Source organism: Spermophilus citellus (genome assembly GCF_964194105.1).
Source record: "Spermophilus citellus genome assembly, chromosome: 8".
Taxonomy (NCBI): Eukaryota; Metazoa; Chordata; class Mammalia; order Rodentia; family Sciuridae; genus Spermophilus; species Spermophilus citellus.
This window is the reverse complement of record NC_138189.1, coordinates 135213003-135238715: the sequence shown is the minus strand read 5'-3', so window position 1 is coordinate 135238715 and position 25713 is coordinate 135213003. Positions and strand designations below refer to the sequence as shown.

The 25713-nt window shown below is 37.4% G+C and overlaps 1 protein-coding gene across 1 annotated transcript in view; it reads left to right on the top strand.

Annotated features, from left to right (window-relative positions):
* The window catches only part of HHIP (hedgehog interacting protein), a 102133-nt gene that overhangs the window by 36833 nt on the left and 39587 nt on the right, over positions 1 to 25713 (top strand). Inside the window, exons 5-7 of the mRNA XM_081304307.1 lie at positions 21822 to 21973; positions 22378 to 22551; positions 23332 to 23475. Coding sequence (XP_081160433.1) covers positions 21822 to 21973; positions 22378 to 22551; positions 23332 to 23475 — 470 coding nt within the window. The remainder of the gene's footprint in view (positions 1 to 21821; positions 21974 to 22377; positions 22552 to 23331; positions 23476 to 25713) is intronic.

Here is a 25713-nt window from a genome sequence, read left to right as displayed (position 1 = left end):
TATTATTATGACACCAAACTTAAAGAAGAGGAATTTTTAAGAGCCAGAAAATTCACGAGAAGCAGTATTTGAGGAAATATTTCAAAAGTTAAAGAAGAAATCAGCAGAAAGATATAAAGGTTGTTCAAGTATAAAACCTGGTTCAAATACAGTAGCTTGTTATATGTGATTTTGAGTACTATTGAGTCACTCTCTCTCATAAAAGTAGGGCATCTTGGGGTTAAAGATGCTATTGGAAATAAGATGAGGGAGAAAGGAGGGTTAAAGATACACTGGAAATATTGAAAATAAAGTATAAGTTAAAATTGTCTTTATTAAAAATTATTGGGCAGACATTCATCCTCCACTTATTCAATTAAATTGTACTTTTAAAAAATTTCTGGTAACAACTTAGACTATTAAGTCATAATTCAATAAAGATGATTAAAAGTTTACTAAAGACATAGCCAACTCTGTGTGGAACTAGGGGAAACCCAGCTCAGCGTAAGACCACAGCATTCTTAGCAGACAGCATGTGCAATTGCCAGAGCTTTCTGATAGGACCTCAAGCTTTCTGATAGGCACAGGAACAAAAAACGTCTTGAGAACATATATGAAAGCAAAAGGATCTAAAAGAAAGATATTTAACCCATATTTTGTTCTAATCATTGCCATTCAAGGTATTGTACTTTTTTTTTCAATTAGTTATATATGACAGAAAAAAAAGCATTTTGATTCACTGACAAGATACTGTACTTTTTATCATGGGCAAAGATAAATCCATGACAGATTGGCCTAAAATAACTTACCAAGTCTCCAGTTCAAGGGTGATTTATTTTTTGTTAGTATGCCACAGGTTTGTCACTGGGATTGCTATTGTCAGCGAGTCTGCTGCTCCTTGGTTATAATTTCATAATGTAGCAGGTAATCCTGCTGATGTTTATCTGCTAGGCATCAGCCGTTCATGCAGTAACTCCCAGGATATCCTAACAACATTCTCTTTGTGTGCACTGTCCAGAAACTGCATTGCAATAAACACTGCTTTTATATAAAGAAAGTACACTGGGGTAGAGGAGAAGGACATCCATTCGATGTCAAGTAAGAACCCACAGATGGATCTGGCCCAACACATCAAGAGCTGAATGTAGCACTTGGCAAGTTCGTCTTTTATACAGCCATTCCTGCACATCCCTTGGGTTTAAAATACACATTAATACATGAAGCTTCGTGCCTCCTTGCTCAAGTTCCAGGACCCTCATGGAGGTGACATCAATCTCTTACAAATAGGAAGCAAGAAAGCTTATTAGATGTGCTTATAGTTCATGGAGGCTGGTGTGGGAAAGGGAATCCAACAGCTTACAATTCTTTGGTTCTGTAAGGAGCTTCCCTGGATGAAGTGGGGGCTTCTGTGTCTTCACTCCTCATACAATCAATTGCATCACATACTCCCACGCCCCTGCCCCCTTCACCAAAGTTATTTGGTCTAGTGTAGAAGTTAAAAGTGTCTGTGACTTTTTGACAACTTTTTGCTATTGGCTAAATTTGATAGCTTACACTCTTTAACTTGATAGGGATGATGACTCACCTTTGTGATGCCCCACAACATTTCAGGGTCTTCAGGAGGTATGCTTCATTTAATCTTTGTAATGATCCTGTAATCTAAATATGATTAACCCTGTTTTATAAATAAGGAAATTTTTGTTTGGTAAAGTTAAGTAATCTTCCCAGTGATATATATTAACCAGCAGAACCAGGATTAAAATTGGGCCATGAAGTTCCCCTGGTGCAAGCATCTTGATGGATGGATGTGAGCATTCATTTCTGTCTGACTACAAAACCCAGGCATGACTTATTCGCAAACTATCCAAAATCCAGTCTATGAACACATTTGAAGAAATTTTGCTCCAGAATCATCTCTGATGTCCAATTCTTCTGTGAACATTTCATAATAAACAACTGCAAAGTTAGACATAGACCATGGTTCTGCTTTGGGCAGCCTCTGTTCCCAAGCGTGGATCAACTTTGGAACAAGCTATTGCTGAAGCTGAAAAAGAAGCTATGCACCATGTGGCCTTGAGCTGCAATGTGAATTGCAAAGGAAGTTAGTATGGCTGCTAGAAGGGCCCCAGCTTGGTGCTGTTTGACAGGGTGACCTTCTGTAGAATTAATTGGATATTCATTTTTTTTTTGAAGTTCCAGGCAGCCAACAGGTGAAATGCATAATTGATGCAAGTCTTGGGGAAAACCTTCACCTGTGCTGAGATAAGGTTTTTCCCATTCTGGATGAATGGGATTTTTTCTGTTTCTGCCAAAGTAAACTAAGGATCTGTGTAATAGAACTTATGCAAAAAGGCTGAATTTTCTAATGCAAATCTGAAGAAACCTGAAGCTCTTTTCTTCCTTTTTCTTGTTGATTTCATACTCCAAATGACATGTGTCATGAGGAGCTTGTTAAATGTCACAGAAACTGTGTAAATTGGTAGACATTAGTGAATTCTACTAGATGAAACAGTCACAGGATAGGGAAAATGAAGAAATGTTTTATCTAAGAGGTAATATGCAAGAATGGGAGGGTCGAGGATTCATTGTCATACACACAGAACTCATCAGTTCTTCTGTGTCTCAGATTCTGCCTAAATTTTAATTGCTTGTAAATTGGATCTCCATGAAGATCATAGGCATCTTATGTGTATCAAGTGAGAGTACCAGCAACCATAACTATAAGTCTCATTGGAATGCTCATTTCTTCAACAAGTTTGGTGCATTATAAATGTCATCTAGGCCCCTTAGAATGTCTGTAGGTAGATATCATTTGGAACTTGCTTTAAACACTGTATCCATTTCAGTGACAGATAAATACCTTCCCAAGAATGTGGGCTGCAATAAAATTTCTTTTAAAAATCTTTTCATAAATTGCTGGATTAGACCATACAATTGTCTCCATCCATTGGGGATTAAAAGACACCTGCACAAAGGTGATTTACAAAGATAATTTGACTTCAGAGAGCTTTTATTAACATATTTTATTTTGCACAGAAGGTGTTCTTTAAAACAAACAGGAAACTTCACTAAGATAATCCAAAGTTTGAGCAGTGGAAAGGCACATAGATGATGTCGTACATTATAAATATTTTTTGTACTGGCTAGTTTATTTCTAAGGAAATTATGGGAATGACATCATAATGATGACTGACTTTTATTAGTGTTTTTGCTCTGAAGCTCTAGACAAGTAGTTATAAAGAAAACAAATTGTCTAGTTTATCCCTTAATACTTTACTTGATGTTTTCTAGTGACACTAATCATGGGAAGTAATTCCAGGATTACTATTCTACGTTAGGACTCTTTTGCACATTTAATAATAATAATAATAATAATAATAATAATAATAATAATAATAATGGGTGGCAAGTGCAAATTTTCTTAAAACTCAGAATAGAAATAATTAACTTTAATTTTTGTTCAAATTACTGCTTGGATTCATCTATAACTTGAAAAAAAAATTCTAGACTAATATTTTGTAGATCACTGCTGGATACTATTAGAGCAAAGCATTTCATAACTTACATATTTTAGCAATGTGCTTGTTCTACTAATACCAAGGGAAAGCCATTAACATTCTATTTTTACTGCAGCCCTCCTCTAATACTTTTTCTAGATAAATGCTTTTAATAATTTATTTGATAAAATGATGCTTTAAAAGAGAAGAGCATAAAGATATATATAACGCATAAAATAGAACTATCAATCTTATAGCCTTTTAATCATACATGCAATTAATATTTGAATGTTGAGAGGTGTAAGTCTGTGTTCAAAGAATAAGGCAATTTGGTTTCCACTGGAGATTCCTTCTTTAGGGAAGACTGGCAGGTATAGTCAACTCAAAAAGTATAGTAGTGCTTCATGGAAAGTGCTAGAAGGAAAAGTGAAAGGCATGCTGATCTCTGGAGGCAGGGAGGACTTGGAGGACAATTGGAATGGGATCTTTAAAGATCCATAAGTTCTTCCAAAGAAATTAAGGGGGAACAGTCCTTCAAGCAGAGGGGATAACCAAACACAAAGGAGTCCCAGTGTGAAAGCTGAGAAGCATCAAAGATGACTGTAGCTGGAAAGGCAAGGGCTTGAGCGGGAGGGGCAGAAGTCAAGGCTGAAGAGAGAGACTAACAGCACAAGGAGAAGACTTAGGTTTACCGAAAAGTTATTGGGGCTTATTTTATAGGTGATGAGGGTCAAAGTTTTGTTCTTTTTTTTTTAAGGAGGTAAATGAAAATGATTGCTTTTCTTTTCTTCCCCCCTCCCCTTTTTTTAAACAAATCTGTGTAAAGGATGGAACAATGTCTTATGAGGCATGGTTCAATAGAAACAAGAATTAAAAGAACAAAGAAGAAAAACCTCTCACCCTTTACCCCATCTGTGATTTAAAAAACAAATCTCCATTCAGATTTATATCAAGAAATCACTTGATTCAAAGAAAACCTGGCTTTATCTGTGTTTTAACCAGTTCTACAGCAATAGAAGTCAAAGTCGCTCTGGTGTTAATGGGGCAGTTCTCACTCAGGTGACTTTTCTGCTTCTACACTTTTCATCAGTGATGGGTAGTAGTATTCAAAATAATGTTTCCCTGTATATTTGCAGGTCCCCCAGATATTCTTGCAAGTGTCAGTAATAGTCTACCTTTTATCAGAACAAAGGAGAGATTGTCCGTTTTCCGATAGAAAAGAATGACTTCCTTTATTATTTTTACAGTGATAAATCGTGGGTTTCCAGCTGGCTTTGTAACATTCACATAGTCTTGCACTTTAAAGTGTAAGAAAAATCCTTAAATTGTTTTCTATCAATCATATTAATTTTGATAGGTGATTTCTCATTTCTTGAGTCCCTGATTCTTGCTATCCGGGCTTATGGAAGCAACAGAAAAGTCTCTATACTTTGTATCTGCAAGTATTTAAGAATTATTGGAACAAGGCAGCTTGTTTATACTGTGCCTATAATTAGGATGATGAACTGTTGCTTTTGGAATTTTGTTTGTTTAACCATTTGATGATTCTTGAACTACCTTTGTAAGTTTTTGCTTAGTGTATTTGTCTATTTTTTTTACAAAATATATAAATACAGCTATATTTAGGTTCACTTATATCATTAAGCAAGTCTATGCAAACTTAGATTTCATGTATAAGAAGAGAGATGCCTTTTTAAATTAGTTCAAATAATTCCAGCCATCCAGTAAAATAAGCACTTTACTGCAAATGCCATATATGAGAAGACTAAGTTCTCTTAGCAATGTTCCTTCTAACACCCTCATCCTAAAATCACTTGATCATCCAGGTCATCAAATAAGGGAAAATGCATTTTATCCAGTTATAGTTTTCCATTAGAAGCCATCAAAATGGGGGGCGGGAACAGTTTTCCTGGGAGGAATAATGGAATTATCATTATTATGATCATTATCCATGAGGAGGAAAAGAGCTGATTGGTGAGCAGTAACTAGGGGCCAACACAGTACTTGTGACTTTAAATTTTACTTTCTGTATTTCTCACACTTAAAGAGCTCCTTGTGAAGTAGAAGTTATAAGCCTCTACAACAGAAAACAAACAAAGAAACAACCCCTGAAGGTCAGGAGTGTTCAATTATTTCCCCAAAGTCAAACAGCCTATAAGTCATAAAGCAAAGATTCAAACCCAATAGTCACGTGACAGAACCCATATTCTCTCCACTATATTTACATGTGTCCTCAGATACCTAAAGTTTTCCACAATCAGAGAGCAAGGTGGGAAAGTGTAGATATTTTTGTGTCTTCCCTTACATTCCTCTTTTTCCAAAGAATCACACCCAGTATTCGGGAAGCGCATCCTTGGGAGACTGATCTTTCTCTCCCTAAGACTCTGTCTTCCCTTCCTAGCTCCTTCTCATCCTTGAAGTCTCAACTTGAATGTACATCTTCAGGGAAGCCTTCCCTGACCCTCCTGAATTAAATTATGTACCCCCAATTGTCTTTCCAATAACACCTATTCTTTTCTTGTATAGTCCTGTCCAAAGTTAAATTATGCATTTTTTGTAGCTGTACTTCTTTAAAGTTTTTTTTCCTCAAGTAGAACATATAGCCCAGGCCCTGGCATCTGGTAATGATAGCTGACTCATATTGAGCACCAACAGGGTATCAGGGCCGATCCCCTGTCTTCCCATGACCTGCCTCACAACAACTTATGAAGTAGGAAAGTGATAAAAATGAGGCACTGAGGCATTAAGCAATGTCCCAAAGTTAGAAGCTAGCAAGTAGGGAAACCAGGTGGCAAAATTTAGTGGGCTCAACCCCCAAGTCCATGCTCTTCAATACTGTGCTATGAACAAGTAGGAATTTGATGAACAACGACACAGAAGCAACTATATTTGCCCGCCAGGGATTGAGTGAAGGGCTGGGACCTGAGAGCAAGCACCATACAGTGAGCAAGGATGAATGTTAATACCATCGTAGATGTTGAGGAGAGTGGGTGCTGGCAGTTAGGAAGTAGAATGGCTGTAAATACTTCACTTGCCCTGTGATTTCGAATAGGAACTTGTCTCTGCATGGTGACTCTGAGAATGAGAATGGGAAGCATTAATTTTGCCCAAATCACTACAAGTCATTATGAATATGCTAGAAAACACTGTCCTGTTTTTCACTGTTTGACTCTTCCCTCAGCTAATGAAGAACATGGTCTTATGCAAATTGAATATCAGAAGTTCCTCAAAGTTCGGCCTTTTAGGCTAAAATCTTATCGTCCCTAAATAGTTAAAGTAAAATCTCTATCATATCAAGAGTTACAGGGAACAGAGCCTCTTTCCATTAAAAACTGTCCGACTGGCAAAATATCCATGGAAAAGGTGAACAGCTGGACGCTGTCCTTAAAATACAACCTTGTGTGCCTAGGAAAGGTAATGTGTATTCCTCAAAGGTTTTCTTTTTGAAACATTAAAAAATCCAAGTTCTCCTTTTAGTCCTCTGTGAGTCCTGATCTGATTTTATAATCATTTTACTATATCTAACCTGGACTTTATCCAGATCTTTCCGCTACCTGTAATATGTTGTTCCCACACTTATTCCATTTTAACGGAACAGCATCGTACTTTTCTTGATGATAGAAAACAGGAAAGTGCAAAACTGTATATTTTAAATAATTATATAATGTATTATGAAAGATACATTTATTCAAAAATATATAATCTCTTTTATTCAGAATTAGTCTAAATATATAAACTATCAAAAATCAACCAGAGTTGCTTAATTCATATAACTGAGGTATATGAATATGTTAGTTTTCTAAATATTGATTTTGTAATTAATGATTTTTGGAATAAGAATGATTTCTTAATGTAAAAATGAATGATGATTTCTTAGTCTTTTAGTGTTGCTAGAATTCTGTGTTTGATCATTTTGTAAAATATTGCTTAATGAAAATATCAAAGATTTGAAGAATTTGATTTTGCTACTTTGGTAAATTGCAAGTTTAATTGACATATAAATCATGTTAATACAAACTTGACTCAGAAATAATTTTTAAAGTACCATAATTTTTAAGTGACCTTGAAGTTCCAGCAATCTATTGCATAACTTTTCAAAAGAAGTCACATGAAGGAAACCTCATATTTCCTTAAATTTATTAGTGCTCCTTGGTGGTCTAAACTGCTGCTTTTTTTTTCAAGGTTCCTTTTCAAAGCAATAATCTTACTTAATTGCTCAATGTTTGCTCTCATATAAGTCAATTTGAGTTCTTATTTAGAGTAACAATAGGAAATATATAATAGCCAAGAGTAGTGAAGCATGACTAGGAAACTCAAGTATACAGTGTTATATTTCTGTATAATGATGTGAAGATAATGCTTTTAGCTGCATGACCACCATATTAGCCACACATCATAAAAAAAAAAGCTTTACAAAAGCATGAGGTCAAATTCATTAAAAACAATTTTGTACCCTTTGCTATATTTAAGTATTCATCATTAATATTGCAATTTTTTCTTTTATTGAAAGGGCCCTGAATCGCCCATTTTCAAATCACCCCATTTCAAAAGTGGTTTTCCAAACTGCAAAGATGCAAATCGCACACACACACAAAAAAAATTACAAAGGAAGCATACTTTATATTCCCGAGTTTAATGTTTAAAACAAAATAGTCAGATCTTAGGCTTCAGAAATTTTAATTTCAGGGTGGTCAATGAGCTGGAGTGTGGTTCAGTGGTAGAGCTCTTGTCTAGCATGTGCAAAGCTCTGGGTTCAATCCCCAACACACACACACACACCCCACACACACAAATTAAAAAGTTAAGATGGTAAATGAAATCAGTAAAGCCCATTCTATTTCATTAGTTTTCAATAGGAAAATCTAATATTCCAAATAATCCCATAAAATTAACTGTGTAGTCTTTGTGTATAAAAGCATTATTAATAAAGTATGAACAATTCTTTTTGTCTTTATTATAAACCAAGTCGTTCTAAGAAAGACATTTCCAAGTTGCAAGATAATAGAAAGACATGTAGTTCTTACCCATGAAATAAAATAAATCATAATGGGGTCTGAAGAAATGAATGTATTTTCTAAATTGCATTTCTTGTCTCAAAGTAATTATTTACTTTCCTAAAATGGTTTACCCCCCATATTTTTCAAAAAAAATATTTTTTAACTACTTATACTTGATGAATTGTCCTAAGAAGAATCCTTAAGAGAAGAAAAATTGAATTGCTCTCATCACATCAAATAATGTTTCCTTAATTCTCTAACATCATCTAATCTTTGGGGGTATGTACTATTTTTAATAGATGTGCATACTTTCCTAGACTCCATGAAGAGTCTTTTACTTATCTTTGGTGTATAATTGAATATCTGAATTTGAATCTAAATTCAGTATCATCTTTTATTTTCATAAATGCATTAAATTAGTTAACATTACTTTAAAGTGATTTTATTTTCCATTATCAAAAATGCAATTTTTTCTATCATAAATATTGGAAGAGCATTTTATGTAGAATTTGGTTGAGGGAAATAATATGGTTTACCATAAGTATTATTAATATGGAGTGAATTTATTTCTCCCATCCTTTGTTTACTAAATAAATTGCTTTATGCTTAACTTTAGAGTATATTGACAGTGTTTGTTTTTTAACTGATGCTCTAAAAAAAAAAAAGCTACATTGCTACAATGATCAAGTATGTGTGTTTCAACATTAGAATAAGTTATGTTACTTTAAGCCTTGCAAATCATTAATAAACTACTGGTAATACACACCACCTAAATCTGCTGAGAGGACACACAGAGATCTTTATCAAAAGTATGTGGTGAGTGTCCTGCTAAATATAAGTAGAAATATGCCTTTCCATGCCTGCAATTTTCTGAAGTCCAAAAGTTCTTTGGATGGCAGGGAGCAAAAAAATACTTCCTCTACATAGTGTGAAAGCATTTCTTGTCAGATTTAAATGCAGAGCTTCACATTCTTTACTTCCAAACCACATTCCCTTCTCAGCATCTTACTATTTTATGAGGCAATTGAATGTGAAGATGGTCCTTTCCTCTCTGAGCACCACTGTAGCTCAATCTTCAATTGAAGTAGCACTTTAGAGCTCATAAAATGGTTTTACGTTCATTATCTTCCTTGACTATTTGAGCAATGCTAGGGAATGGAGCCAAGATACTTCCCAAAGAGTTTTCCTTTGCATCTGCCCCCTGTTAAATAACCAAGCACGTTCCATGAAAGGATCTTTGCGTGTTTGGCCTGATTTGGCCTGAGTTAGTGGGGTGAAGGTGAAAAGAGGGTGCACTATTTATCTGCATGTTATATCTAAAAATCCAATAAGAAATACCTTTTCTTTTATGTTTGGAATGATTTGTTTAATTATTTTAAACCCTTGCAAAAAAAAAAATTGTGAAACCTGGGAAGAATTAAGTTTTGATACAGGAGCATCAAGGATACAGCACAGTGATAAGAGAGAGAGAGATGGGGTCTGAAAGAGTCGCAGTCTTCTACCAGGGGTTCATGGGCTTGGAGACCCCACTGTGCATGGCTCTCTAGAACTCTGCCATCAATGCCATCGACTTGCCATTGATGGGCATTTGAGAGTACTTACACAAATCAGGACTTATTTTTCTCTCAGTCCATTGACCAGCGCAACATTTCCTGAAAACATAAATTAACCTTTGTCTTAAAATAACTGATACATATGCTTCATTAGATCCCACGTAAGTTAAAATAACTGAGTCATTTTAGTTGCAATAACATAACAACTATCAGTTAAAGTGTTAAGACAAAAGCTTCACTTTTTTTTTCCCCCTATAGAACTTCAGAAACTTGAGCCTGTTTGAAAGTTTCCTCAGTTCATTACCATGAGTGTTGGCCAGGGAATACTGCCCATCCTTCATGTGTTTATTTCTTCACTTAGGAAATATATCAGGGAGCCGTGTAACATAATGATTTAGGGTGTTCGTCCTCTAATCACAGTCAGTCCCCTTCTTGTGCATTTTGTAAAGTTCCTTAGTCCCTTTGTGCTTCCATTCCCTTATCCAGAAAATAAGGATAATAATAAAATAGTATTCAACTCTAAAGTTGTTATAAAGTTTAAACTAACATTTGCAAAATTCTGAGTATAGTCTCTGACACATAGTGAGGGTTCAATGCATGCCACTATTTTGACAAGTCTCCCACAGTAAGTAAGGTACTATATTTAGACAGTTTTTAGAACTTTACTATCCAGTAGAGAATTGCTCTAATTCCTAACGTATCTGACATTTTGTTGTATCAACTGTTAACAATATAATTACCCAATATTTCACTCTTTTACAGTTTAGCTTAGAAATGAATAATAAGAAAAATAATAATTATTATAATAAATATAATTATAAGTAATGTAATCTATAATTATAACAACATAATTATAAATAGCAAATTATATTATAAATATAATAATTATTATTTTTCTTATTATTCATTTCTAAGCCAAACTGTAAAAGAGTGGAATATTGGGTAACTACATTGTTAATATTATTGTTATTAGCAGTACTAGTATTTTGGTGCTGGCATTGGAAACCAGGGCCTTGTACATGCTAAGCACAGGCTCTACTGCTGAGCTACATATCCAGGCCAGAAATGCATACCTTTTAAAACTTAAGGTGGACCAAGTATTAAATAGGTTGTGTGAGAAGAGTTTGGGGAAGTTACAGAACTTTGAAATTATCATTTTTGTCGATTTTCTATTCTTGTCTATTTCTATTTTTGTCTATTTCTATTCTTGTAGTTTTTGATTAATTTATTTTAATTTAGCTTAAAGGGCACAAAATAAAAATCTTTGCTTTCCCTAAACATCACCAACATTCTGCAAATTTTTCTTCTTAAAAAAAATGCTAAATGCCAAGACTTTGTTTTTAAGAAGAGTTTATGCTTTTTGTAGGCTTATAATTTTATTATTCTATTATTTCAAACAGATATTTCACACAGTTTGATTTTACTGAAGCATTTCATCCTTTAGAGAAGATGTTTTGGTAAACTGGACTTCAGGATACCACATCATACCACAGATATTATTAACATGTGACATGGTTGAACCAAATGGTCCCTGGTGTTCAAAACATCCCTCTGACATTGTGTTGGATTCTTAGGCACAAATATTAAAGGTTCTACAGCAGCTGACTGTTACCTGGGCAAGTAAAAAGTACCAATTCTAACACACCATAATGTATTAAATGTCCTAATAGGTGAAAGGCTTAGGGGGTAATGTAAACATAATAACTTTAATTTTGTTTGACAAGTACAAATTTTGTATGACATAAATCATATGTATAAGTACAGATGATACTGTGTCAATAATCATTTTAAGTATATAAATGGTTATTTTATATATATATTCTCTCCCATAGGCTAGAGATTTGAAAAGAACTTTAGTATATTGAATAAGAAAGAGCTGAGAAGCTGGAATTTTCTCTTTTTCTTATTTATATATAACAGTAGAATGCATTACAACTCTTATTACATATATAGAGCTCAATTTTTCATATCTTTGGTTGTATACATAGTATACTCACACCAATTCGTGCCTTCATACCTGTACTTTGGATAATAATGATTATCACATTCAACCATCATTAATTACCCCATGTCTACTCCCTTCCCCTCTTACCCCTCTGCCCTATCTAGAATTAATCTGTTCCTCCCATCCTCCCCCTCCCTATCCCACTATAAATCAGCCTCCTTATATCAAAGAAAACATTTGGCGTTTGATTTTTGGGGGTTGGCTAACTTCACTTAGCATTATCTTCTCTAACTCCATCCATATACCTACAAATGCCATGATTTTATTCTCTTTTATTGCTGAGTAATATTCCATTGTGTAGATATGCTACATTTTTTTATCCATTCTTCTATTGAAAGGTATCTAGGTTGCTTCCAAAGTTTAGCTATTGTGAATTGTGCTGCTATAAACATTGATGTGGCTGTGTCCCTGTAGTATGCTGTTTTTAAGTCCTTTGGATATAGACCAAGGAGAGGGATTGCTGGGTCAAATGGTGGTTTCATTCCCAATTTTCTAAGAAATCTCCATACTGCTTTCCATATTGGCTGCACCAATTTGCAGTCCCACGGAAGCTGGAATTTTCTAGAAAATAATCCCTTCTAATATGTTCACTCTGAATAGGCCACAACTTAAGGATCATGTGACTGATTATTTTCTATATGTCTGAAAAGAACCGTGAAGAGAATTGTTGAGGAAAGGTATTGCCACTTTCAGTAGCTGGTCTCCATGTGGAATAGCTTTTAGTCTCCATTTGTACTTTCTTGTCTATCTTTGTGTTGGTACCTCCAGAAGATATGATATATACAATCCTGGACACAGAGGAGACATGGACCGTTGCTATTTTATACTAGAAATCATGTACCCCATGTGACACTTGTGAAAGTTCAGAATCACTGGTGTCTTCTAGCAGCTCTATGACTTCATTTGAAGCGAGACACATTATCTTTGTCAGGCAAGTGGGTTGAGGGTGACCTTGTGTCCCACTAGCATTTGATAACTCTACATACTTTCTTGGAGACCTGGAAGAATGGATAAATATGATTAAGCGGAAAAGGCAAGTGGAGTCTCACCAGTGGTTCAGTTGCGGTAAGTTAAAGACTTGCCCAAAAGAAAAAGTAAATTTGGAAAAGTGGATGGAGTTTTAAAGGAAAAAAGGAAAAATATCTAGAAGTGATAAGTCTCCAATATGTTGTGACTGGTTTCATCCTCAGAGAACAGTGAATGTAATAAGAAAATCCAAGAAAGTAAATAACAAAAATGACACAAGATATGTAGTGTTTCCCAAAATCAAATTTAGAAAAGTAATTCATGGCTAAAGTATGATTTGTATGAGTGGAAGACTTAACAAATTATTCCAAATATCCTTTGACTTTATCTTCTTTGGTACCAGTAGACTTCATTGTGTTCTTCTCCCTGGAAAGGAGGATGGGTCAAGAAACCTTTCAGGTTCTTTCTGGGGTGTTTTCTAACAGCAAATGAAAATTGGCTTTTTGTTTGCTTCCTTGTTTTGTTTTGTTCTCTGCCACACCACTGGGTGTTCAAGGGTCCAATTCCCGTCTCACACTGTCTGGACTTAGCCCAGACCACCCAGATTAAGGGTTCAGTCCCTCAAGACGATCCCTATTTTGAAGGCCAGCCACAAATGGCATGCTCAGGTTACCCATAATCCTGCCCAAATGACTATAAATTTGGTGTTCCTTGACCCCCACTTGGGGCTCCATAATTCACTAGAATGACTCATGGAGCACAGGAGAGCACTTTATTTACCCTCATTGGTTTATTACAGCTCAGAACAGCCAAATGGAAGAAATGCATAGAGCAGGATGCTGGGGTGAGGGGGGTTTGCATGGATTTCCTGTGCTTTCTCTGGATCCACCAATTTCTCTCAACCCTTTTGTTTAGGGGTGTTTTGGAGGGCTCATTAGGTAGATGTGATTGATTAGATTACTGGCCATTGGTGTTTGAACCCAACCTCCATCTCCTCCCCCAAGGTGAGAGAGTTTCAATTTTCTAATCACATGGAGCATTCCTCTGGCTACCAGCCCCCACCATGAATCTGTCTAGAAGCCCACCCAGTAGTTACCTCATTAGCATAAATTCAGGTGTCTTAAAAGGGGCTCCTTAAGAATAAAAGAAGATATTCCTATCACTCAGTATTCCTGTCTGGGGTGCTAGGTTTGTTGCCTCCATTCAGCAAAGAATTGAAGACCAGGACACAGAGAGCAAGCAAGAAGCAGGAAAGGGCCCCAGAGCTGAGAAGCTGGCGGGAGAGTTTGGGCTTGTTCTTTTTACCATCTCTGGAAGTTCTTCTTTCTACCTCCTCCACTGTCCACATGATCCTCACTATTATGGGTTGGTACCCCCTCTCTGTCCATACATCAGTTTTAGTTTTTCTATTGGATCCTCCACTTAGGAGCACGAGTATAGAAGCGTCTCTCTGATTGGGTCTCCCCGACTTGTGTCCCCGAGCAGGAAGTTGACCTCATCAGAAGACCCTATCTGTGCTCCTTTGATCTGGCCCTTCCCCTGAGCTCCTCACTCACCATCTTGCCTCAGCTGCCTAGGCCCTTCTATATCTCCCTCATCAGGAAATCCTAAGAGTTTGAGGGGCTTTGTGCCAGGGCTGAGACCAAACATATTTTATATCATTCTGTAGAACCAAATTATGTATTCTTTCCCATACGTTAAAGCAGGGTCCTTGAGAGATTGACTCTTCGAAGGTCAAGTTTGACTTTTTGAACTATAGAAAATCAATCCTTTGCAAACTTTTCCAGGAATTAGAAGAAATCAGTACCCTACAGTGTGTTCAGAAAATGAGCAAAAGAGAAGTAGTAGTATGAGCTTAGAATGGAGAGATTGTCAATCACTAGGTACAAGTGGTTTTCTCACATTTGATTACCTTCCTGTGTCTTGCATGCTCTTGCAGTGAACATGTGAGTTTGCCCTTGAGTATAAGTGTCACGTGCCCACTTCTTACCAAGTGACCTCTTCCTCCTCCTGAATTCTAGAGGGTGCTTTCAGTGCATTCTGAAGAGCAATGGATATTCTTTCCATCCTGACAAGATAAAGAGCCTGTGGTGTCAGAGCTCTTAGGTTTCTCTAGCTCCCGATAGACTTGCAGATGATGTTCATCAGGTAAAAGAACAAGCCAAAACTCTCCCACCAGGTGCTTACAGGCAGCCATGGCCCAAAAGGCTTAGGTTATAAATGCTTAGGGTCATTTATCAACAACAGATTAAAATCTCCATGTGGTATGCAGAATAATGTCCCTCCCTGATAGATGTCCTTGTTCTAATCCCTAAAACCAGCAAGTATATTATCTTAGATGGTAAAGGGGAATTAAGTTTGCAGTGGAATTAAGAATGGTAAACAGCACATAGGGAAATTATCTGGGTGGGCTCAATGTAGTCCTATTTCTAAAATTTTTTAATTGATTTTTTTAGTTATACATGACAGTAGACTATATGTTGACATATCATACACACATGGAGCATAAATTCCCATTCCTGTGGTTGTCCGTGATGGGGAGTTTCATTGCTCATGTATTCATTTATGAACAAAGTCCCATTTATCCTACCATCTTTCCCATTCCCATTTCCCATTTCTTCTTCTGTGAAGTGTCTGTTCAGTTCTTTTGCCAATTTATCAATTGGGTTGTTTGTTTTCTTGGTGTTAAGTTTTTTGAGTTCTTCATATATCCTGGAGATTAATGCTGTATCTGAGATGCAGGTGGCAAAGATTTTCTCCCATTTTGTAGGCTCTCTCTTCCTGTTCTCAGTTGTCTCCTTTGCTGTCAGTGTAATCACAATTCTTGAAAGAGAGGCAGAGCAGGTCAAGGTGATCTGATATGAGAAAGACTTAACGTACCATTGCTGGCTTTGAAGATGGAGGGAAGACACTGACCAAAGAAAGAGGTAGCTTCTATAAACTGGAAACAGAAAGAAAGTGGGTCATCCCCTGAATCCTCTAGAAAGGAACTCAGCTTCTACTAGCATTTATTTTAGCCAGTTAGACCCATTGTGAACTCATCTAACCTATGGACCAACATAACTGTGTTGTTTCAAGCCACAAACTTTGTGGTACTCTTTTGCAACCAGAGAAATGAAAAGTTGTGCTGCAATCATGTATGATGAATCAAAATGCATTGTGCTGCTATATATACCTAATTAAAATAAATTAATACTTAATAAAAAAGAAAAAGAAAAAATGTTCCAAGTTCAGAGAAAGCAAAAGGCTTGCACCAGGAGGCACCCATGTTGGTGTCCAAGTTGGCTTTTCCCTTTCTGATGTGGACCAGTGAAACCTAGGCAAGTGAATGACCTGACGGTTAAGAATGTTAAAACCTGCCACACGGAAAAGGTTTATACTTTAGAGACACTTTGTTCTTATGCTAATTCCTAGAAATTTCTTCAGTATTAAGGGAACAACAGTTTTACTAAAGATCACTATGCCTATGCATGTGCTTAGGCCCTGCATAGAAAGTAAATGAGAAGATGGTCTTACTATTTGTAGAAACCCTGCGGAATCTTCACATAATTTAACTCCCATGTAACCAACCATTTCCTTTTTTTTTTTTTACTAAGTTTTAGGGTAGAGAAAATGAAGTACTAATACACAAATTAATCTTTGGTTAAAAACTCCCCAGAGTATCTATTTTCTTTAATATTTGTTTTTTGTCCAGGCACATTGTTAATAGTATAGCATAGTTTAATCTCTAAAAAAATCAGCATCATACAGCATCATAAAGATTTATGGTGGAAACAAAACACCTGAATACTATATTTTGTTATCTACTTCCATGTATAAGCTTGAGGACAGAGATTTATTCTAATTGGTTGTCTTATCCTTAGTGCCACGCCAAGCCTGACCCTTAGTAGGTGTTCAATAAATATATGTTGAATAAATGTTAAATAACAAAAGTTTTGACAAGGTGGTAATAAGTAACTTTTTGATTATAGCATGCATTATTTCCTTTTTATTGCTTTCTCAATACTGTTGGGCCATTTAGCAGACTATGAGGCCTTGGCCAAGGAGGCTTAAGTTATACATGCTTAGGATTCTCTTTTAAAGACAGGTTGAAATAACCACATGGTAGGCAGAGTAATGTCCCTACCCAGATGAGATTCTTGTCCTAACTCCGAGAACCTGAAAATATCTTACCCTAGATGGCAAAGGGAATGAAGGCTGCAGTGAAATTAAGGCAGAACTTGAAACCAGTCAGTCATTTGCCAAGGTCACTAAGGGAAACTATGTGAAAATGAGTAAGGGTGCTTGCAGCTTCAGTGAGGTGCCACCCAGTCCTGAATGCCACCAAGTCAGCTTTCCCTGAAAAAGAATAAGGCATTTGTAAGAAAAAACAGAAATCAGAAGGAATGAACTTTAACTGTATTGAAAGTATGAATGGAATGTTTTATTTAAAAAATAATAATAATATCATTAATGCAAGACTAATGCCCCACAGTTTTTCTCAAAAAAAGAATAAAAATAATGTTCTCTGTTGTAATCCTTTTGTGATTGCCTCTCTTTTTCAAATAGATATTTCATATTATTCAAAGAGAAGTAACATTCTTAGTTGATTGGTTAGAACTCTGATCTGCTCACCGGATCCAAACTGCAGGCACAGATCTGGTGTATTTATACTGAAGTCATCAGTGATCCAGACCTCAAACACTGTTTGTTTTGGGTAGTTATCTCTTTGCTGTGGACACCATAAAGTTGCTCCTAGGAGTCAGCTGTCAACTAAAACAATAGACTGTGAGCTACTTACTAAGAGTGCCTCAGAAGGGTTTATGATTTACTCTGAAACATGCGTCAATCTCAAGGTTCCAAAGTGCAGCAGGACAGGATTTCCAAATCATTTCACAATCCAATTTTGAGCAGTTATTTGGGTTTGGTGTGGGCTGTCCAGAGTTGATGGAGTATTTGGAGAACTGAGCAATGGAGAGGGTCACAGTGCTGTGTAATACTTGGGTCAGGCTCCAGTCCTGAGTTTAAATTACCATTTACAAATTATTTGTTGTCTGATTGACTTGCAGTGAAGTTCTAGCAGTGTTGTCTTTACATTCCTCTAAATAAAACATGCACTCAAAATGTTCCGTGTGAAGAAGGAAGTCCAATGTACAATGTGAATTTTTGGAAAAATCACTACTTTTCACATGGATGAAGATCACCATTTTGGACATTCGTTAACAGTACTGAGAAATATAATGTTAGAAACCAATGGTTGTTTTTGTTTGTTTGTTTTGAAAGGTCTGGCTCCCAGACCACAAATCTTCCACTTACCATTCTTTTAATAACATATTTTTCTCCCTTTTTAGCCAGATTGACTCAAATAATCATTAGAGGCTCACTGTCCCCAGTTGCTCCCCAGAATCTGTTCATTAATTTGACACTTCTGGATGGAATGCATGATTTTGATTCCATAAATTCTGAGCCCTAAAGCCACCCATCGTGAGGGGAAAGGATGAGAAGGAGTCAGAGGAGTCCGTGACATTGGCACAAGGGTTTGAATCATTCTTACTGATTAGCCTCTAAAGCTGTTTTTAGATTTTGAAACAGCAAAGAGAAGGGAGCCTTTGCGCTTGGGGCTCAGACCAACGAAACAAAGCAGTGAACACAATTAGCTGCGAGAGAGGGAACTAAGGTAATAGGAAGGAGGAACAGGAGCCCGGAGATCCTGTCTACTGGCCAGTCCTGGCTCTAGGGGCCAGGGTTCAGGCTCTCAGGCTGGGACAGTGTCCTGTTAGATACTTGAGTTGGAGTAACCTTGGAGCGCCTGGGGCCTGAAATGTCTGGGGTGTCACTAATGATATGGGCTCTAATTGACCTTGGTCAAAAGTAACCCTCAATGTCTAATCAACATGTTTCTCCATATAGACCTTGAAAAATGATCCAGAACGCAAAGATAGGTTTGCATTTAAGAGTTAAGTCATGATTTGTCAATAATACGCTTTTTTTCTTTTTTTTAAATTTTATTGATTAATTCTAATTTGTTATGTATGACAGCAGGATGCATTTCAATTCATAGTACACATATAGAGCACAATTTCTCATGTCTCTGGTGGTACACAATAGAGTCACACCATTTGTGTTTTCGTACATGGACTTAGGGTAATGTATCCATCTCACTCCACTGTCTTTCCTACCCCCATGTCCCCTCCCTTTTCCTCCCTCCCCTTTGCCCTATCTAAAGATCCTCTATTGTTTCCATGCTCCCCCTGCATCCTCATGAAGGATCAGCATCCTCATATCAGAGAAAACATTTGGCATTTGGTTTTTTGGGATTGGCTTACTTCACTTAGCATGATACTTTCCAACTCCATCCATTTACCTGCAAATGCCATGATTTTATGTTCATTTTTTTTAATGCTGAGTAATATTCCACATATCTATTCATCTGTTGAAGGGCACCTAGGTTGATTCCATAGTTTAGCTATTGTGAATTGTGCTGCTATAAACATTGATGTGGCTGTGTCACTATAGTATGCTGTTTTTAAGAAATAGACAACTCAACTCTGAAGGCTAATTCAAGTGAAAGGTGAGCCTATCAATACTTTAATCTCCTGGCACAGCAGAAAAATACCCAACCTTCCTAATCTCTAAACATTTTGGAGCCCTGTTATACAATTTTAAAAGGTGATTTTTGAGATACTTTCTGGGATATTTGCATAATATGTTACTTTTCATCCATATGGTCATGAAAGTGAGTTTTTCTTTGAAATGACTTAAGTGTAGTCAAGTTTCTGAACCAATCAGATTACTCATTTACACTTGGAAGGAGACTAAAACTATGAGATCATATATGATAATCAATCCAATATTAATCCTATCAGCTGAAAAATTCAGAATTATTGATAGTTTTCAACTTGTGTCTTTGATTTATTTTTCTGTCATTCACTTGTCTCGTTCTGTTTCCCTGCTTGACACTTTTATAATGTCGGTGGTGGCCCCAAATTCATTCAAGTGATCTGATCGGCATCTTTCTAAAGTGAACAATTGTCTACCGTCCCTTGTAGGTGCGTTTAAAATCTCATTTCCGTCTGTTCTCCTACAGTGTGTTGGTTATACATTCCTAATTCCTGAAAAGCAACAAGCACCATTTTAAACCATGTCACTATCCAGTTTAAGTTGTCTGTCTGATGATTTGATTAAAGCTACAAAGAACTCCTTGAAACTAAAGCTTCTTAGAATGAACACAAATGTTAGTGAAGCAAGCTTGCCGCACTTACCCTGCACTCAGGGATTTCAAGAGAAATATATTCAGGAGAGGAATCAATCACAAACTAAATCCCACCCCTGGGCCTCCTTATACAATCCGTCAAGAAACTTTAAGTATGGATGGGCTTCTGTATGATTGAATCATAGCTATCCATCCCAGCTTCCAAAGTCTCCTAAGAAAGTCAGGAGATATGTATTAACAAAGATATAAAAAGAAAAACCAGCCACATCAACATTAAAACCACCATCACAAGATAATCCAAAACACAGGGGCTCATTCATAAATCATCAGTGTCATCCTAGAAACTAAAATTACACATGATACTGAGACGTCAAAACATTTAACTTTGATGACCCTTGAATAATAATTTGGTAGTTCTTGGATATTTCCAACCACTTTACTATTTATACCCTCTCCAAGTCTGGATGCTCAGCTTGAGATGGTACCTCAGTTTTCTGCCGTAGGGAAGGTTGTAATGGTTAATGGAATAAATAAGGTGATGTGTTATGGGCATCGGAGCGTTCAGTTTCTGTGACGTGTTTTTCACAGTTGTGGGTAACTCAGCAGACTGCAGAGAAAAACGTTCACCGGTTTACCAGAAAACAACAGTTAAGTCTCTGATCTAGATAATTTTAGATGCTTTGATTTCACTGTAGAAATTCCTAGACTACTTGTGGGATAAAGCAAATGCTTTTGACCATATTGAATTTCATCAAACTAAATTAGCAGAAAATAAAGATAAAATGCCTTTCTATTTAAGAACATGATAATGTTTTAATTGTCATCGCATTTGGCCTGCCTAATGTATACAGTCCTTGACATTCATATAATAACAAAAGAAAGTTGTTTGGAATTTTTCTTTTATTTCCTAGTGTCCGATTTCCTTTCTACTATTTCTCCCATCCCTACCCCAGCCCTGGCCTTTAGCTCTCCTCCCACTTCCTCATCCTTCTTTAAAGAAAGCCTTGTGCGAGAAGAGACGCATGTAAGAGGACCTCATTTCTATATAGATAGGCCAAGGCTGCGGCTGCCTGTTACCTAGCTATGATGAATAGACCACCATCCTTGTGACAACTGATATAGATGCCTCGGGGTGAAACAGGGGTTTACATATTACACAAGCAATTTAACTGTTTTCTAAACATATTGCCAAGACAGTGGGAGTTGGCAGCCCACACTGTGTTTTAGGTTTGGGAGACTTGGATTAGAAGTGACTGTTGATTAGGAACCTTTTATTTGTCTTCTACGAATGAACAAGCAACCTAGTAACCCAGGAAAGAATTCTTCACAGCGCTTAAACTTGTCGTCCTAGCTCCCTGAGATTACATACACAAATCATGGGACAAAAGTGGTATAAGGCTCTTGTGTGTAGATAACCACACAAGACAATGGTCTTGTGCTAACCCTTCAAGAGTTCCACGCAGTGAAATGTTTTATAATCCTTTTTTGTGCAGTAAGGCAAGGAAGAAAAGAAAAGCGGTTGGGCAAAGATTATCCAGGAGAAAGAAAGAGACTCTTTTGGGGGTTCCAGTTGAAACACTATAAAGGACATAATTAACTTCACAATTCTTTGTGTTTTTCATTTGACTGCAGGGAGGAGATGAAAGAGGACTGCTAAGCCTTGCATTCCATCCCAATTACAAGAAAAATGGAAAGCTGTATGTGTCTTATACCACCAACCAAGAACGGTGGGCTATCGGGCCTCATGACCACATTCTTAGAGTCGTGGAATACACAGTGTCCAGGTATGGCTGAAATCCATCAGAGCATACTGATTCTGTAATCTTGTTTTCTCTTCATCCTTTCATAAGCTTTTTGTTTAGAAATTGCCAATAATTAGCCAAAAGGTGGCAGTAATTAAAGCAAAAATCTCCATCTTGCTTAAAATCCCATGTGTGTATATATTTAAGAGAAATTGAGAAAAATGATAGCTCTGTCATTTTTCTTGGTTATCTTTCAGCTTCACCCCAGCTTCTAAAACTTAGAAATCAATGACATTCTCAGTGATTTTTTTTTAATAGCTCCATTCAAGCGTATGTTTCCTTATGTGTGAGATGTTTGTATTTCTGTCTGTGTACTCTTAACATTTTAGTAGAAGATTCACCTTTCATCTTAAACAATCTCCTTATTTCCTCTCCTCACAATGTAGGAAGAATCCCCATCAGGTTGATTTGAGGACAGCCAGAGTGTTTCTGGAAGTTGCAGAGCTGCACCGAAAGCATCTGGGAGGACAATTGCTCTTTGGTCCTGACGGCTTTCTGTATATCATCCTTGGAGATGGGATGATCACGCTGGACGACATGGAAGAAATGGATGGGCTAAGGTAAAAGTCACAGGGAACACATGCTCATTGGTGTTAAGGTGTTAGCACTGGCCGAAGGAAGGGTCTGAGCTAGTGAGTTAGGAATCCTTAAATAAAATATAAAAAAAGGGCTGGAGGGGCTGGGGTGGTGGCTCAGCAGTAGAGCACTCACCTAGCACGTGCTAGGCCCTGGGTTCCATCCTCAGCACCGCATATGAATAACTAAATAAAGGTATTGTGTCCAACTACAACTAAAAATTTAAAAAATTAAATAAAATTTTTTAAAAAAAGGGCTCAGTGGTTAAGCACCCCTGGGTTCAATCCCCAGTACCATTTAAAAAAAAAAAAAAAAAAAGAAAAGAAAGAAAGAAAGAACCATCTTTGAATCACATCACTTGCCTAGGTAAATGACTTTAGTTGTCAGTGTCAGCATTTGTAAACTGAAGAGGAATTCAATATCATGCTGATATAATATTGACATAATGTTACATACTTCTGAGCTGTGGGACTGCGCCTATAATACCCAGCACTGAGAAGTGAGCGGTTCCCCTCTCTGGTGTCAGCAGCCCTGCATGCCCACATAGTCTTTGGTCACCTTCTAGCTATGTCTTAGATGGGTGCCTTATCTGAACCCATTTAGCAGTGCCTTCTCTGCCCCTCCTTTCATTTTCCACCATATGGAACTTGGAACCTTAATAATGTTGTCTTGAATAAGCAGATGGTTCTTTTATTCATAGAGCAATGTCACCACGTTTAGTTTAGGCAAACGGAAAGCACTTATGCCCTCCTCCAATTTCTCAGTGATTTCACAGGCTCGGTACTACGGCTGGATGTGGACACAGATGTGTGCAGTGTGCCTTATTCCATACCAAGGAGCAACCCGCACTTCAACAGCACCAACCAGCCCCCAGAAGTGTTTGCCCACGGGCTCCACGATCCAGGCAGGTGAGAATGCAAACCTGTCTTCGCTGCTGCTTTAAAGCAGGGCTGGAATTTGGCAACTGGGAAAAGACAGAGGGTGTCAAATCACAGACTGCCCAGGGTGACGGAAATCTTACCAGGTCATTATCCGAGCAAGTCTTCAGCCCTCTTTGTTCTATTAATGTGTGAAGCAGATTGAGAAAGCAGATTAGACAAGGGAAAGGGCAAATTCATAGAGAAAATCTGTCTCATATTTGGGGGGGATTTTTATTTGCTAAACATTATTGAACTAGTAGATTTCAATCTGAATAATTTTAAGCGATCATTAACCTTTGGATTTGCTTCCTTAAATCCGCTTAAATTTTATTTTCTTTTTTTTTTATTGGTTGTTCAAAACATTACAAAGCTCAAAATTTTATTTTCTTTATTGTCTTCATCTGTTTGGTGCTGCTATAACAGAATACCACCGATTGGGTGATTTATAAAGAGTAGAGGTTATTTTGCTCATTATTCCGGAGGCTGGAGAGTCCAAGAGTGTGGTACTGGCATCTGCTCAGCATCTGCTGTGTCATCCCATGATGGAGGAGAGAGGGCCAGAGAGGGAGCAAGAAGGGAGGTAGAGGACAGAGACAGAGGTGTAGCATCTGCTGTGTCATCCCATGGTGGAGGAGAGAGGGCCAGAGAGGGAGCAAGAAGGGAGGTAGAGGACAGAGACAGAGGTGGCCAACTCATCCTTTTATCAGAGCTCACTCCTGGTATAACTCACTCACTTCCACAATAACATCATTCATCCACTCATCTCATACAGACCTCACTGGGAGAGGTGGTGCATGCTAGTAATATCAGCAGCTCGGGAAGCTAAGACGGGGATCACGAGTTCAAAGCCAGCCTCAGCAAAATCAAGGTGCTAAGCAACTCAGTGAGACCCTGTCTCTAAATAAATACAAAATAGGGCTGGGGATGTGACTCAATGGTTGAGTGCCCCTTGAGTTCAATCCCCGGTATGCCCACCTTCAAAAAAGGCCTCACCGCTCAACCCGGTTGGTTGCACTGAAGATTAAGAGTCCAGCACATGAACATGGTAGGACACAGTCAAACCACAGCTCTAACCTATTAATTGGGGGTGATAACAACCACATTGTAAGGATGGTGTTGTGATTCAATAAAAATCTATAGGTAAAGCACAAAGTACCACTCTTGATAGTTCTTACCATAACTTCCCTTAACATAGGATGAGCAGAGTTAATTTGCAAGGAGTTGAACTAAATGTTAACTTTTTTATGTGAAAAAAAATACAAATACTAAAGGAACTCATTGGCTGCTTGCTGTACTAACACACCAAAAAAGAAACAAAAACTAAGAAGTGCATAGAGTGAGAAATTTTAGGTACCCTGAAAAATACTCCTCAGTATAACACAGAATTCCATGATGAAAGCCCCACCCGGTCTGCAGTCTATTATTCTTACTAAGGGGTATCTGGCCACATTCGTTCATTTATTAGCTGAGTTATTATTTCTGTTTAATGTTTATTGAGTGTTCACTATGTGCAAGGTGAATATTTCTCAAAATTTTTTATTTTCATAATCCCTCATGCCCTTCATCTCCCCTCCATCAAAGCCCAGGCCCACAGTTCATTTCCTTTTTGGCATCTCAGCAGATCTTAAAATCTGTTCGACAGGGAATACTTAAGGTGGGTTCAGGATGTGGGGGAAACTGTCACATTCCATTCCGATGGCTCAGAACTCACAGATACCACCACCAAGCAGCACTTTGAAGTCCAGCAGCCTGAGTCACCACAAGCCCACTGGAGCCTTCTTGCAATCTTCCTGGGGGTCCTGAATCTCGGTGTGAAAACACAGATGAGGTGCCTCCCAGAACATAAGTGTGGCAAGATGCCTGCGCTGTGGAGTCCCACCTCCTCTGGCAGCAGAGGGCCACAGAAGGAAATGTCAGTGTTTATATTCCACCTCCCTCCAAGAGAATTTTAAGCTGAAAAAGGTTTCATAAAGCTGAAAAGAAACTCAAATTATGGGCTAAAAGCAAACCTCGCTGTTATTACGCAGCTGACTGCAGGGTGCTAACCTAGGCATCCCATATACAGTATCTCCTTTATGTCTCTCAGCAGTAATCAGAGGCAGCCAGCATCTGCACCCCCAAAACCCTCTATTTTAATAGACTTATCCTTTAGAGCACTTGTGAGTTCATAGCAAAATTGAGCAAAAGGTAGTGACATTTCCTGTGCACCCCATCTGCTCTTAAATA